Source organism: Podarcis gaigeae (genome assembly GCF_964106915.1).
Source record: "Podarcis gaigeae genome assembly, chromosome: 5".
Lineage (NCBI taxonomy): Eukaryota > Metazoa > Chordata > Lepidosauria > Squamata > Lacertidae > Podarcis > Podarcis gaigeae.
The window spans coordinates 4633252-4650243 of record NC_139681.1 but is presented as its reverse complement, the minus strand read 5'-3'; the positions used below and the strand labels follow the sequence as shown (position 1 = coordinate 4650243).

General features: G+C 41.9%; 1 protein-coding gene across 6 annotated transcripts in view; it reads right to left on the bottom strand.

Moving 5' to 3' along the window:
* The window catches only part of SCUBE1 (signal peptide, CUB domain and EGF like domain containing 1), a 178979-nt gene that overhangs the window by 122658 nt on the left and 39329 nt on the right, over nucleotides 1–16992 (bottom strand). For all 6 annotated transcript variants that reach the window (XM_083738725.1, XM_083738726.1, XM_083738727.1 and 3 more), the window contains one exon: nucleotides 14798–14932. In XM_083738725.1, coding sequence (XP_083594851.1) covers nucleotides 14798–14932 — 135 coding nt within the window. The remainder of the gene's footprint in view (nucleotides 1–14797; nucleotides 14933–16992) is intronic.

Genomic DNA, 16992 nt, shown 5'->3' with positions numbered 1-16992 from the left:
TGGAATTTAGCTTGTAAGCTTATTTGGGACAGGATGAGCTGCTTTCCCCCTATGAATTTCTGTGAAGAAATTCTGCAATGGACATTGATGACAAAATAACAGTACATAATCACATAGAAACACCCTAGGGGCTTGCTCCACTGAATTTCAACTTAAAAGATCTGGAGTCAGAGTAAGCAGCGAGATAGCTGCTCACTTTATTTTAAGTGGTACAGATGCTTTGGGTTACAGACGCTTCAGGTTACCAACTCCGCTAACCAGGAAGTGATTGTTCCAGGTTAAGAACTTCCCCCCAGGATAAGAACGGAAATCATGTACCAGTGGCGCAGTGGCAGCAGAAGGCCCCATTAGCGAAAGCACGCCTCAGGTTAAGAACCGTTTCAGGTTAAGAATGGACCTCTGGGACAAATTAAGTTCTTAACCTGAGGTACCACTGTATTAGTTTAGAGAAAAGATGGCATTGCAGGGGGTTGGACTAGATGACCCCTGGGTGCCTTCCAACTCTAAGATTCTCTGATAGGATTAAAAAATTGTATACAAGTTTATGGGACGTGGGGGCGCTGTGGTCTAAACCACAGAGCCTAGGGCTTGCCAATCAGAAGATCGGCAGTTCAAATCCCCATGATGGGGTGAGCTCCCGTTGCTCGGTTCCAGCTCCTGCCAACCTAGCAGTTCAAAAGCACGTCAAAGTGCAAGTGTGAAAAACGTTGGCTGCTATCCTATTGAGAAACAAAATAGTTGGGAGAATTAGAATTTAGTTTAAAATTAAACAGGCATTACGAAAATGAATCCTGAGCTCCAAATCAAGTATTAAATGCTTCTAATCAAACAAGCAAGGATGCGGGTGGCGCTGTGGTCTAAATCACAGAGCCTAGGGCTTCCCGATCAGAAGGTCAGTGGTTCGAATCCCCGCGGCAGGGTGAGCTCCCGTTGCTCGGTCCCTGCTCCTGCCAACCTAGCAGTTCGAAAGCACGTCAAAGTGCATGTAGATAAATAGGTACCACTCTGGCGGGAAGGTAAACGGTGTTTCCGTGCGCTGCTCTGGTTCGCCAGAAGCGGCTTAGTCATACTGGCCATATTACGCAGAAGCTGTCTGCGGACAAACACCGGCTCCCTTGGTCTATAGAGCGAGATAAGCGCACAACCCCAGAGTTGTCCACGACTGGACGTAACAATCAGGGGTACCTTTACCTTTTATACAAGTTTATGCATGGTATGGAAAGGAGGATGGAGAAAGATCTCTCTCTCTCTCATAGAATTTAGATTCAGGGTTAACTAATAAAACTGTCAAGGCAAAAGGAAATCCTTTTTCAAGAAGCGCATATTTAACTGCTACTAGCTTAAATGGCTTTTTAAAACGGATAGTCAAATTCATGGGGGGATGAGTCTAACAACCCCTATTAGCCATGGCAACTAAATGAGGCCTCCATATTTAGAAGGAGCAGACGTTTGAGACTCAGATGCAGAGGCCATGGAATGTGGCAGGCCATTTTTCTTTTAAAATTCTAATTCACCTAAAGCATTTTTCTTTAATTGAAAGGTGATATTAACATTTCCGATAAACACGCGCTCTGCCTCATCCACACGACTAAGGTGGCCTGGGGCCGCGTGACCTCAGCACACTTGTGTGCGTATGACCCGGGACATGCATGACATCAGCATGCCACCATGGAACTTGGGCGGGGGGAGGCCCTTTCATTTGGGGGGCAGCCTCAAAGTGCAAAATGCAGTATATAATTAAATCAGTGTTGCAAATGAATTATACATTAAAATTATTACTGTATCATATACAAATAGTTTATTTAATTAAGTTTCTTGGCAAAGAAGGACACCCAGGTTTAAAGCTGAATATTTTTCATCTGATGTTTGTTACCAGCTGGCTTCTAAATGCTGCTTTCCAAACTTTTATGTCCCTTCTTTCAAAATAACCATGAGCATGCATTATACAGGAAATATTGATACTGTTCCAGTCTTAAGTGACTTGAGCATGAAGCCCCCTTCCCCTAGAATTTTACATATTTCCCCCTTGTTTGAAAACAGTTTTCCAGTGTATTTTCCCACCCATGCGTAGAGCTTTCTATTCTCGTCAGTGTTGCCAGTCAGTCTGTAGTTGAGCTGCAGACTGTTCAACTATTTTTATTTTAACACAGGTGTGGAGAGATATTAAAAAAAAAAAAAGACTTCCCTTCTCTCTCTCACTGGCAAGCAGTCTGCCTGTCACGTCTGCCTGGTCACAGTTTTAAACAGCGCTTCATTTCATAAGACACTTCTTAACATCTTTAGCAGCATGAATTCTGACACATCTTTCTTTCAGCTCCTCCACAAGAAGTACTTTACGTTGAAACCTTGCAAAAGTACCATAATGTCCATATCATTCATCTACCTCCATTTTTAACTCACTATGGAGAAAAAAGCCCCCAGCCATTTCTTTGAGACCAGTGGTTTTCAGACTTTCTACCTCCATATCAATCTTTCTTCCAACGGAATTCTCTGCAGAACCCCTGAATGTTGTAGAGGATTCTGGTCAGATTCTCTGGCAGACTTTTCATTTCCTACACTCGCCATAGGCTTAGTAAATTGAGATTGTTCCCCAGAATACACCTAACTCTTCCCCAAGTTTGCACATTCTAGAAGATGATCGACCAGGACCATTTCTGAGGAAGCCCAGTGAGCTTGCAGGGTGCCCTGTGATACCTAATCACAATTTAGAAGTCACTGGTCCATATTTTATTTAGTGAATCATCCCACTCAAGATTGGGGATTTCATTGGCAGGAGATGAAAGGGTCCATGTCTCATGCATCCTGCTGTAAGAGGTTCATCTTTGTTGACAAACTTTGATGAGAAGTTTAAAATATTTCCTATGTACTGAATAACCTTTCAAGTTGAGTATTTGGACTTAAATATCCAATATATTTTTGTCAGGTTTTCTGACAGTCTAAAACTCAAATTCTTCTAAACCATTTAAGTGTGATATGCCTCAAGGTACTATGTCCCAGAGTACACAAAAGTATAGTTTTATGCCTACACATTAAACACAAGAACTAATGTATTTTGACTCCTTGAATTTCCCCTATAGGCAGAGATATGTCAGATCATTTAACCAAATTAAGTGTTTTAGACAGAACTGATGGCAAAACCCCAAAGTCAAATGATTTTAATGCTACAATAATGGCATTTGCTTCAAAGCTAATTTCAAAATAATTTATGTGAAGACTGAGATATGTGAGTTCGTCTTAATATTACAAAATGTAGACAGTCATCAGAAACTCCACGTCAGGGCCAACCTAACTCTTATAAGGTAGGAGACCCCACCTCTGCTATTCTTCAAGTCATGAAATATGCTCAAGAACATATTATGAAATAATCAGGTATTATGTTCTACCATGATTTCACAGTTACTGTACAATTTTTCAAAATGCTGTGGGTGGTAAAGGTAAAGGTACCCCTGCCCGTACGGGCCAGTCGTGTCCGACTCTAGGGTTGTGCGCCCATCTCACTTAAGAGGCCGGGGGCCAGCGCTGTCCGGAGACACTTCCGGGTCACGTGGCCAGCGTGACAAGCTGCATCTGGTGAGCCAGCACCAGCGCAGCACACGGAAACGCCGTTTACCTTCCCGCTATAAAGTGGTACCTATTTATCTACTTGCACTTAGGGGTGCTTTCGAACTGCTAGGTGGGCAGGAGAAGGGACCGAAAGACGGGAGCTCACCCCGCTGCGGGGATTTGAACCGCCGACCATGCGATCAGCAAGTCCTAGGCGCTGAGGTTTTACCCACAGCGCCACCCGCGTCCCGCTGTGGGTGGTATTCCATGCTAATTCTATTCAGATTTGAGCCACAGGAGTTTTAATGAACATGACTAACTTAGGTTCGTTAATTTTAGTGGCTCTATTTTGAGCAGGACTTAGCTGAATACAGCCCTATGCGTCCCTTTCTTATACAGGGCTGATTGGCCCTGGTGCTAAGAAGAAATCCGTATTTCTCTTTCCATTTTGACGACAATTTCTTCTTCAGGGTAAGGAAAACCAGGCACACCCAACTGGGCCAGTTATACCAATGAGCAAACGAAGCATGGGTGTGGGGCCTCAACAGCTTTGAAGGAAAACAAGGAAACAGGTATGGGTCAAAACCCCAGATAAAGCAACCCAAGGCACTTGAGGCTAGTAATGTAGTAGGGAAGGTTACACTCCAAAGGTTGCAACTGAAGCACCAAAGAGCCAAAAGCCAAGGATGTCAACCACAATGGGCAGGTGAGCTCCACAAGGTAAGATTCTACCAAAAGCTCACCATGGTTCCCACTTATCAAAATGGAGCACATCCGAGCTAGTTACTTGACAAAGCTCCCACTTGCCGTACTAAGAATTGCTTTTACAGAATTACGATTCCAATCGATGCCTTTGGAGGTGGTGGATGGTCAGTACGGCAAAGTACAGTACAAAGAGAGACTTTGCCTGTGTGGGCAACCTTGGGTAGAGGACCTGCACCACTATTTATTGCAATGGCTGTTATATAGAGAACCAAGAGACTGATTTATAAAACCCCTGCTCATGAATGGAACACACTGGAACAGGGTGGAAAGGGTGAAATGGCTGCTGAGTGATACTGATGACTTCGTAACTTATAAAGTAGCACTATATGCGTTGGCAGCTAAGAAGATTCGGAGAAAAGAACTAGATAAAATAGCGGTCAATTGCAAAGGTGATTCGGACATTTAAGCTGGCACATTCTACCTGAGAACCCCTTGCTATTCTATCGTATGCAACAAATAATTTTTAGAAGATGTGATTGTAGTTTATTGTATCTGCAGTGCCCGATGTTTTTATGTTTTTTATGGTCATTGTTGCTTTTCCTTTTGTTCCCTTTGTGAATGATGCCATGGCCTTTGGCTAGTGCAATAAAGTTTATGATGATGACTGGCACAAGGTAAGAGGACAGGCATCTGCAGAGCAACTACTTCGGGTTGTTAGCTGCTCAGACTGCATAACCAAATTAAAGGCAGCTGCTATATAAGGCCATCATGACCCCTACTGCCCCCCTAATTACTTAATCCAGCTGGGGTGCAGAGCTTCAGCACACCTTCCAACTTCAACAGGGTGGTGCTGTGAAGGATCAAGGGACGTGGGTGGTGCTGTGGGTTAAACCACTGAGCCTCTTGGGCTTGCCAATCGAAAGGTCGGCGGTTCGAAACCCCATGACGGGGTGAGCTCCTGTTCCTCGGTCCCAGCTCCTGCCAACCTAGCAGTTCAAAAGCACATCAGAGTACAAGAAGATAAATAGGTACCGCTCCAGCGGGAAGGTAAACAGCGTTTCTGTGTGCTGCTTTGGTTCGCCAGAAGTGGCTTAGTCATGCTGGCCACATGACCCGGAAGCTGTCTGCAGACAAACGTTGGCTCCCTCGGCTAGTAAAGCAAGATGAGCGCCGCAACCCCAGAATCATCTGTGAGTGGACTTAACTGTCAGGGGTCCCTTTAGCTTTACCTTTTGTGAAGGATCAAGGTTCAGGCCCAAGGATCCTTCCACCCATGAACTGCCCTGGAAATGTCAAGCTGCCTTATCCTGCATTCTGCGGTGAAGCTGCTCCTTGCAATTCCTAAAATATCAGAAGCCCACTCCATCTTGGGGCAGGGTTTTCAGTGTGGCTGCCTGTGTTCTGCAGAAAATATCCCTGTTGAGGTACAACAGGTGCCTACAATGTGTATTTTCCAGAAACAATTGAACACGTGCTTCAATAAGCTTTCCCAGCGGGATGAAAAGGCAGGCTCACTGGGAGCTCAGTTTTGGACTATGATCTTTAAATCTAACTTCCTAAGTATCAAACTATTTTTTTCAAAATTCAGCCTCTGAATTTAGGAATCATTTTGAACAAGTACACTCAATGTGTAGGCTGGGCACAGTAAATGTAAATCAGTAAATCAAGGACTGAAAATCTCCTTAAAATAACAAAATTCTCCCCAGCATCTATATTATTCCGTAGCGATAGTGTTATAGGATTTCAATGAACCTTACAGAAATGGGAAAAATATCACTTGGTAGGTTGATTTTCCTTTCCTCAATCCTGACAGTCTTCTTCCTTTTAGTTTGCAGGGATATTTAGTTGGGAGTTTATTAAGAGATGCTGGTGCCAAGGCCCCATTACAGCTTCTTTTGTTATTTCAGACATTACACTTGGGGCAATGAAGATTAGATATTTGCCTTCTAGCATCTGGAAACAGTTTGGAAATTGACTCCCAATTCTTAGAACTCTGTAACTCAAACAGGTAAGTACCAAATCCCAACATAAAAGCTAATACGTACCACACTCCATTATAAAGAGGAAAATATGATATTTCTAAACATCTGGGACTACCTACTTCGAGGGTTTGGGGTTTTTGTTTTTTTAAAAAAGAAAAATCTTCTTTTCCTGAAATTCCAAGTGATCTTATTTCCCAATAATAACCCTACTTTTAAGTTATTACAGTGAACAGCCTCTGGATTTACATTTTTTGTACCTTCCTATATTTACCGTAACTGCTCTGTCATATATGATCTAGTTGAGATTCCCGAGTTGCAGGGGGTTGGGCTAGATGCTCCCCAGGGTCCCTCCCCACTCTAAAATTCTATGATTCTGAATCTCTGTTACACACAAATGGATATTTTCATTTTGTAGGAGAAGCTGCAACACCCCCAAAAGCTTAGAGATCCAAAAGAAAAGCATTAATTCTTACGTGCAGGGGTATAGAAGAGCAGGAATGGGGCTGAGCACAGATTTGGGACTTTTTTCATATTAGCAGCAATTACGTCAGGCTGCTACAACATCATGGTACCTGAGGGACTCTCCTTGCGCCGACAAGTGAATGAAGTAAAGACGAGGCCTTCAAGATTGACTGCTGTTTGTAACAGCAGGAAAATAATCCAAGCAGAGGCTGGCTCTCTCTCTCTTTGGATGGTAGCCTCTGCTTCATGCTAGCTGTTTTAAGTGCTGACACTTTGCAAGTCTCTTTGCAATTCCAGTTAAAAGCTAAAGGATGCATGTCACCTTTTGATAAAGCTCAATGGATCTGAAAGGTCGAACATATGCCATCAGAAACAAGCACAACTGAATTCAATAGAGCTTATTCCCAGGAAACTATGTATAGGATTAAACTAGGTAAATGCTGTGGTGGAAAGTCAAGAAAGCATAACCTTAAATTAATGGCTTTCATTTAACTTCTTTTGTGCAAATCAAGAACTAAAGAAAGCAAGCCTGCAAGGGTTATAGTCAACCAGAGCCAATAGCTAAATGTCCTGATCCAGACTTGTGTGAAAATGAAGGGAAAACAAGCTTCCAATTGAAGCATTCATAACACATCTTGGTATGGAGAAAACTTGTCTAAGGAATTTAGACTGGACAGCTTCCAGTGGACTTAAACTGGCATCAAACCAAAAAATTCCATAAAATAGTTGAGCTAAAGGTTTGGCTTTAGAAACCTCGAGCACAGCAGGTATTAAATTATGTAAAGATACACATTAAATTTTAATATTCATTATTGCTTTATCTACCACATCTTGTTCAGCTGACCACGTTTGTACAGGATTGAAAAGCTATGCTCAAATATTTAAGAACTCTCATATGTCTGATGAGTTGTTCATCAAAATACCATTTTGGAAGTCTGTATTGTTTCGAAAACACAATTACCTTGGTTTCGTCACAATATTTTCAAACAAAATTTTGTCTGGGATAGAAGTACAGCATCATCCACATCCAATGATAAAAAAATACTTTTTGCAGCCAACTTGGGGACATGGTTAATTGGAGACGATAAAAACTCAGCCATGTCATTCATATACAGTCGTACCTCGTTTTACGGCCAGGATCTGTTCCGGAGCCTCGGCCGCTAGCTGAAAAGGATGCAGGGCAAAGTGCTGCATCAGCGCACGCACACGGAGCGGTTTGCGCTTCTGCACATGCACGAGCGGCAAACCCGGAAGTAACCTGTTCTGGTATTTCCAGGTTTGCTGTGGACGTTCGCCGGAATGGACGCTAGACAAGGCGGACATTCGTAGAGGTATTACTGTACAAACGGAACAGGGCAGCAGCCCAAAGAAACCCTGCTTAGCTCCTTTAGTGGAAGGCACAGAGTCTGTATGATAGCTTTCTATGGTACATTTTACCTTCAGATAGCTATTGTTATATACAGTGGTTCCTCGGTTTAAGAACAGCTCTGTTTACGAACAATTTGGTTTACGAACCCCGCAAAACCGGAAGTAGTGTTCCAGTTAGCAAACTTTACCTCAGTCTAAGAAAGTAATCCGAACGGTGGAAGGGCACCGGCGGCGGGAGGCCTCATTAGGGAAAGCACGCCTTGGTTTAAGAACGGTTTTGGTTTAAGAACGGACAACCAGAACAGATTAAGTTGGTAAACCGAGGTACCACTGTAAACCTTTACTTAGAAAAAGGAGTGATGCCTAGAGTTGGTGAGGGCAATTTCCTCCAAATTTTGTATGGAAAGCCCAACCATAAACTCTCTTTAAGTCAATGTATGCTGCCAACCTAGCAGTTCGAATGCATGTCAAAGTGCAAGTAGATAAATAGGTACCGCTCCAGTGGGAAGGTAAACGGCGTTTCCGTGCGCTGCTCTGGTTCGCCAGAAGCGGCTTAGTCATGCTGGCCACATGACCCGGAAGCTGTACGCCGGCTCCCTCGGCCACTAAAGTGAGATGAGCACCCCAACCCCAGAGTCGGCCACGACTGGACCTAATGGTCAGGGGTCCCTTTACCTTTATGCTGCACACAAAGCAACCCTATATTTGCTTTTTAAAAAAATTATTGCTTATTTGTCAATCAAATGGTTTACAACCAGAGAATAATTCATGGTGAATCTATCTAAACATGACAGGTTCATCTGACAAAATGGCTGCCTCTTCCAACCAGTCAGTTAGTTTATTATGAAGCCTTTTTTGCTCAATGCTTGCCAGTTACATAGAACAAGCTGTCTGGGTGATAAGTTTGCTGGATCAATTTTAGAACCCTTTTAAATATGGGGCCGCATTGCCACCGTATTCTGAGCCTCAGTTACGATGCTGTTGAATACGTAATATGTAACTGCAACCAGCAGAGGAGCCCACAAGCTAACAATAAATTTCAAAAATGATGGTGATATAAAATCTATTCCCATGGCTTTATTATTCTTTAGCAGGGACCCTTCATTTCATGCCCTCCAACACTACTCAGGTGAAAGTAGAGACATTTCTCCCTCCCTCCAACTGACCCTCCTTGACCCCATTTTTGCACCCACACAATTACAGAGCAAGTGTTCACAACCGTCCTGAGAAAACCCCTTAATTCCGATTTTTTTAAAAAAATAATTATTTGGTATATGTATATATATTGGGAGGGGGAGTATATTCCTCATGCTCTATCTCTTCATCAGCAGTACCCTTTACTATTTGCAAATCTCTCCACATTTTGCTAAATGCAGCCCCACTTGTTTGCATTTGGAATCCTTGGGGAACCAATAAATGTTCCAATCGACCTCAGTATCAAACTCCAAAATCCAGTAGTTTGGGGCATATAAACTGACTCATACACATGCACTGAAACCTCCTGCAAAAATTAGGGCTGCAGCAGGACATGAAGATTGCAATATATTTTTTTTTTGTCTAATATTGTCCAAGTATTGTTTACAATTTTTTAGAATAATGTGGCATGCAAACATTCTCTGCATACATCTCAGACCTTTAAAGCACATTCAAACTACATGCCCCCTCCCCAAATTCTGGGAACTGTAGTTTATCCACCGCAGACCCACAATTCCCAACACCCTTAACAAGCTGTGGTTCTCAGGATTCTTGGGGTGTGTGTGTGTGTGTGATTTGGGTGTGCTTTAAAGTGTGGTGTGAATGTAGTCACCGACTACCATCAGATCAGTAAGTACAGTAAATTTAGCAGACTTACAGGGAATCATAGGTGTTATAATTGTGTTAACATTTGTTGAAATGCTAAGCCTTCAGTGGGACTTCCTCTCTTACTATAGAGAGTGTTGCCAGAATGTGGCACCTCAAGCTATTAAGCACTATGGCTTCAGATTGCCAAATATCCTGTAGAAGTAGAATGTCAAAACGACTTTTAAAAATCCAGAAACTGTTTATCATGTTGTTTAGAAGACCAGTCTGCTATATCCAAGTGTTTTAGCCCTAATTCACTTGGGGCTCTATATTTATTTATTCCTCTTTGCTCAAAAACTCCATGTCTAAAAAACCCCACATCATTTTTATTAACAAAGGAGACCCTGCTCTGAGTCCTCATTTGTGCCAATAACAATTTGACTTCAAAAGTAGAAACTTCAACAGGGGAAAGGAGTTCCTTGAAAATGAGGAGACTGATAAAACAAGTAAGCTGAAAGGGCAAGTCTAGAGGGTCAAATCTCTCCAAATCCTTTGGAGTTATCAAAAGCAACAACAATAGCAGCTCAGCTCAAAGGCCCAACCAATGGCATAAGGATGTTGGTATGGTGACAACCAAAATTAAGGAAGCTATAAGAGCCATGAAGGAATACTTCATCGTCCACCTTAATAAATTGTGATAATTATTTTTATCACAGTACTCAGCAAGTGGTTTTCATTAAGACTCCAAACTACTATTTCCTGTTCTATTGGATATTTTTCTACTAGTATTCAGGACAAAAATGTGAACAATTCATGATAAATAAGTAACCCCAAATCTGTTAGATAAAATTAGGTACCATCCTCCACATTCCAGAGATAGAAGATATTCTGGTACTGTACCAAAAACCATCCCCAGCCAAGCATATTGAGGTAAGCTCAGACATAGTACTGAAGTTCCAGAAACTGACTCTTGGAGGACTTTGTGCAACCCATGGATTAGAAATCACATTGTTTTAGTTATATTTTGTGGTTTTAAATGTTTATATGAATGTTTATATTGGAAGGCACTATATAAACATTTTAAATCAATGTTCCCCAGTCTGGTACCCTCCAGATGTAACTACAATTCCCACCAGCCCCAGCTAGGATGGGGCGTGGGATGGTGGGAGCTATAACCCAATCCAGGTTGGGGGAGGCTCCTTTGAGCAAACACCTACATGACAAAATTATAGAACTGTAGAGATCTAGTCCAACCCCCTGCAAAGCAGGAATCTCAAATAAAGCATGCATGAAAAATGGCTTTAAAACCTACAAGGAAGGAGAGTCCACCACTATCACATCGCCTCTCAAACTCCTCTTATCCAGGCTAAACATCCCCACTCTCCTCAACCGTTCCTCATAAGGATGATTTCCAGACCCCTGATCATGTTTCAGTTTGTCAATATCCTTCTTAAATTGTGATGCTCAGAACTGGACACAGGACTCCAGGTGTAGTCTAACTAAGGCAGAATAGAGTGAGACTATTACGTCCCTTGATTAGGACACGCTACTCCAGCTGATGCAAAAAACAGCATTAGCTTTTTTTGCTGCTGCATCTCACTGTTGACTCATGTTAAATCTGTGGTATACAGTGGTACCTCAGGTTACATACGCTTCAGGTTACATACGCTTCAGGTTACACACTCCGCTAACCCAGAAATAGTGCTTCAGGTTAAGAACTTTGCTTCAGGATAAGAACAGAAGTCGGGCTCCGGCGGCGCGGCGGCAGCAGGAGGCCCCATTAGCTAAAGTGGTGCTTCAGGTTAAGAACAGTTTCAGGTTAAGAACGGACCCCCGGAATGAATTAAGTACTTAACCCGAGGTACCACTGTACTAAGAACCCTAGATCCTTTTCATATGTACTACTGGCAAGCCAGGTGTCCACCATCTTATATTTGTGCAGCTGGTTCTTCCTGCCTAAGTGTAGAACCCTATTGAAATTCATTTTGTTAGTTTCAGCCTAGCTTTCCAATCTGTTAATATTATGAGGGACTTTGTCAAATGTCTTACTGAAATCAAAATACACTAGAACCACAGCATTCCCCTGATCCACTAAGATTGTAACTTTACCGAAAAAAGAAATGAGAGCAGTCTCATCTAGCATGACTTGTTTTGGAGAAACTAATGCTGGGTCTTAGTAATCACAGCATCCTTTTCTAAGTTCTCATAGAGTGACACTTTAATTATCTGCTCTAGGACTTTTCCTGGTATTGACGTCAAGCTGACCAGTCAGTAGTTACCTGGGTCTCTCCCCCCCCCCCCCCCCGTTTCTGAGTATGTTTCTGAGCACAATTCAAAGTGTTGGTGCTGACCTCTAAAGCCTGAAATGGTCTCGGACCAGTATACCTGAAGGAGCATTTCCACCCCTAACCTCCCCCCCCAGAAGTGAAGTTACAGGGAACCAGACAGAGGGCTTTCTTGGCAGTGGCACCCTCCTTGTGCAACACCCTCTCTTCAGATGTCAAGGGGATAAAGAACTACACACTTTTAGAAGACATCTGTGAAGTTGGGGACAACATTTGCTCGCCTCCAGTCTGCAGGCACCTCACCTGTTCTCCAAGAATTATCAAAGGTTATATACAGTGGTTCAGATATTATATCTGCAAGCTCCTTTAGCTCCCTTGGGTGCGGCTCATTAGACCTTGGAGATTTGAAATCAATTAAAGTAGCTAGTTGTTTCCCTACCAGCTCTTTTCCTATCTAGCTTCCCTAACTGGTTGATATTCAGGACTTCCTGACAGCCATAAAAATTGTAGGGTTCTTTCTTGGAAATACAGGCGTGACATACGGATTTATTTTTTTGGTTTGCACTGTCCTGGAGACAGATAGGGATATGGTGAATGTAATTATTTATCTTTCCCAGGGATAAATCATTATCTAGAGAAGGTCCAGATTTTTGCAGTCTATCTGTAGGGACAGATCAGTTATTATCAAGAGATTCAACTAAGTTCCAGAAAGCTCTAAGGGATCTACTGAAAGATACTGATGACTGCTCTGTTGATAGCCTAGTCAGCCACTGGAATAGGAGACTGACTTTGGCCACGAAACATCTCCACACAAACCTCAACAGCATCCCAATCTCTGTGGAGACCCTGGTGAGAAGGGAGGCAATCTTAGAGCAGATGGCAGAAGGTTTGGGGGGTATCAGAGCCAAGTGAAGGGCAATTCAGCTGGCAATGGTGACAAGAAATAAGGGCTTAGGGTTTTGGTCACCAATGTTTCTACTTACCTAGTTTTGTCTGGTTTTTTTAATGTCATTAAAAAATAATAAAAGCTCAGTTTGATGAGTAAGAAGTCCAAAGCACAGATCTCATCCACTCTTTATAATAGTTTTCAAATATTCACAGCGTAATTGTATGTCATTTAGGTAAATATACAGTGCCCAAAATACAAACCAGAGAGTATGATGATTGACAACTATAATAAGGGGTACACTCAACAAAATACTCAGATTCAGTTTTTATGATGTACAATTACACTATTTGCAAGTCCAGTGGAAATTTACAGCGGTCATAGTGTTTATCATCAACATCCCATTTTATCATAATCATGACCTCGCTCTGAATTATTATTACACTCAGCATATATTTTCTCTGAATCCAAGTTGTATGCAGTTTTACTAGCCCTTATTATTTCATAGCCATCATTTCGCTATTTGCTAATTGGTACCTTTCAAAGGCCTGCAGGCAGAAAGAAATCTTAGTTACCTGGACCTCCCACATTCAAATGTTTCTATGTTTTCCGCATCCATTAGGTCCACAAACCCAGTTTTCCTATATAACATAAACCAGTTCTTGCATAATAATTTCATGCATTTATCTTCAGTTTAATCCTGAAGATAACTGAAGCTGTGTCACATTCTACATGGTATTTCACTGATGTTTGGTACAATACACAGCTAAATTATGAAAGGGAGATGCTGCCTTCAAATGTGTGGGGAACTGCACCAGGGAACCATGATTCCCCATGTATTTCTGTGTGTTCGGATGCCGCTCACATCTGATGCATGGAAAACTCCATACCAAAGATGCTCTGAAATGCTAGATGCTATTAACGTAAGAATTTTCTGCATACTGACCAGTCAACTCCCCCCCCCATCCCCGCCAAGTTCCCCTCCCTAGGAAGTCATCCTATTAGAATATAGGGAAAGGGCCTCTTGGATGTCATACTTACAATCCAAATTCAATGCCAAGCATACAGTTTCAATGGACATTAGACAGGCCAGATGTGAAGCTGGCTGGTTCAACAGGGAAGGGCTGTGGAGCACGGCCTAAGGTCCCTAAGACATTTGAGATATTCATAGAATCATATTGTATCTAGTTCATATGTCTTAAAGGCATCATGAAACTCCTGTGATAGGAAACTAAACAACTACTCTATCAACATACTAAACACACCATATTCCTTCCCCCCCCTCCAGTTTCCATGGTGGTATGATAAACTAGTATCCCACTCTCTCTTAAAAGTGGTACAATAAAATCAACATAATATATTGTCAGACATCAACATGGTGTTATGATATATCTAGGGTAAGAAACTATCAGTGCACAGACAATATGTTCTCCACATGCTATTTTGCATGCTTTTCTCTCAGTTAGGTTCCTGCAATTAATTGCAAAAAGCTTCACTTTCATGACAATGCAACTTGATCAGATCATACGAAGAGGTTGGCAATTTCTGCTATACCTTCTTGTGGAAAACAGACCTGTCCACCTCTTAACACGGTGTCATCCTAGACAGGCCCTGCATGTGTATATAAATGTGGACACCTCACTACTGTGAAAAGGTCCATAACAATATTTTTAAAAGGGAAATGTCACTAGAGATACCAAACATTTAACGACCCAACAGAATGCACTTAGTATGGTGTACAACCATGGCTGAATTGTTGCCTGGATCACTGACTGGAAACTTACCATTGGAGCGGTGAATACAGGTGTGCTGGTTATCACTTAGGAAAAAGCCTTCTTTGCACTGGCATTCATAGCTTCCCATAGTATTGACACAGATCTGCTGGCAGCCACCATTGTTATCCAGACATTCGTCAACATCTAAAGAAAGGTATTTTGATAAGGGGTGTTAGCAAACATGGAGAAAGAGTATGTCTATAGTCAGAATCCAGCAAATCACCATCCTTGCCCAATTCAGATATAACAACCTTGGTTTGACCATGTCATAATGCAAAACATTGTGGTTTGTCAAACAACAGTTTCACACTACATGGCAACTGGGAAATCATGCAGCCTTTTTTTGTCATTGTTCTTCAATACAAAGGCAGAATCAGATCAAAACATGGCTGCTTAGGGAGGAGCCCCAATTAATCTTCTGATCTTGGAGAACCAAAAATTCACCAGGTCTTGAGCAGAAGGTTTGAGAGATTCTTTTGTAAGATAAGCAGACCTAGGGTTGGTGGGTGAGGCCTAAGGACTCTGATAAATTTGAAGGCATATAGGCATCTTCAAGTAATACATAAAGTAATGATTCTTTTGAAATTCGGGGCCTTCCCTTTCTCCCAGACATCTTCCACCTTTAACTCAGAACTACAGTGCTGCTACAATTTGTAAAATGGAAATAGCAATGACTTTTCTCACAGATTAAAAATGTGTTATTGGATTAGACCACAATGCCACCTAGTTCTTCACTGTGCTTTCAGCACTGCAAATGGAGCAAAACTTGGTATTTACAAGCTGGGCATGAAGATGATGTTCCCAGAGCCACACCAGCTCTTCTATTAAAAAACTATTTGCATGACTTCTGTGTTTGGCCAGGAAGTGGATGGCAGGATGGAGAAGATACCATGAAGAGCCGTTATCCACTAACACATTCCCCTCCTAAGCCCCCAAAGTGCCACATTTACTGAAGAAGTCCAGGTTTGTAGTACAAATGCGTAGCTATGCATGACCAATCCTAACACAGGAGGAAGGCCTAAACTGATAATTTAATTTTTCCCTATTTTAAGATGATTTTAAAAACCAATTAAATCTCAAACCCAATGCTGACCTCTAGATTTTGATTAACTACATTGGGGTGGCCTTTAAATTAAGTGTTAAATTAAGTGTCTTCTTTTTGTCAAACAATGCTTAAACTTGGGGTGGACTTGACCATCCATGAGTTGCTCTCAGCACGATGTATTTCACTTACAAAACCTGGAATAACCTTTGGAAAGCAAAGTTCCATGATATGTTAAAAGCAGTAGCCAATTGCTTATCCAATGTAAAGTGCATTGAATTTACTAGCCTGAAATTATCTGTCATCGTCACAATAATGTAATTGGGTACTCATCTCTTTTCACAGTCCTAACCCCAAGCCTTTCAAATTTAGGCAAGTTAAGTTCACTTAGTGAGGCTATTTGAGGAAGCAAATTGTTTTCTGGATCGTTCAGGCACTGGCTAAAAAGGCATAGGTATTGCTGAAGCACTTTAAAAATCAATACATAAATGGAAGCATCTTTTTACAGATATTGACACCGCCCTAAGTAACGAAAAACCTTGTTCCTGCCATTTTGCAGACTGTAAAAGCTGTTCAGTCTGTCTGCTTAGCATCCACTTGAATTACATCCAGCTTCTTATAACAATGTTTGCCACAACTCAATCATAAAAATAAAAATTAATCAAGTTGAAACTAGAGGGGTCAGCTTTATTGCACTCAGGTCCTCTTTGCTGGCTTCCTAAAGGCACGTGGTTCGCCCCTTTGGAGAACGAATGCGTCCTTCACCTGATGCAGAAGGGCTCTGCTTATGTTCTGAGTTGCACCCTTGCTCTGAAGCAGGCTTCCCCAAACTGGTGCCCTCTAGATGTGTTGGTGTTTTGGTTTCTAGTTCCCCATCCAGCCAAGGCTACATAAACAGAAACCTGTTTTTATTTGTGTTTGGCCACTATTTGGATCAAGGCAAGGAACCCAAGATTTGTGTTCTGCTTCAGCAAGGTTATATTTTGACTTTTAGAACAACTACTGCTTGCAGTGTAGGGTCTAGTACTTCTGGCAAAGCCCTTATTTTACATTAGCCACTTATTTCCTTTTAGTTTCAACTGAGTAATAATATTTAGAAAATAGTAAATGAGTCAATCTGGTATCGAACAGTGGAGAAGGACTTGCTTACAGGCTTAAAGTA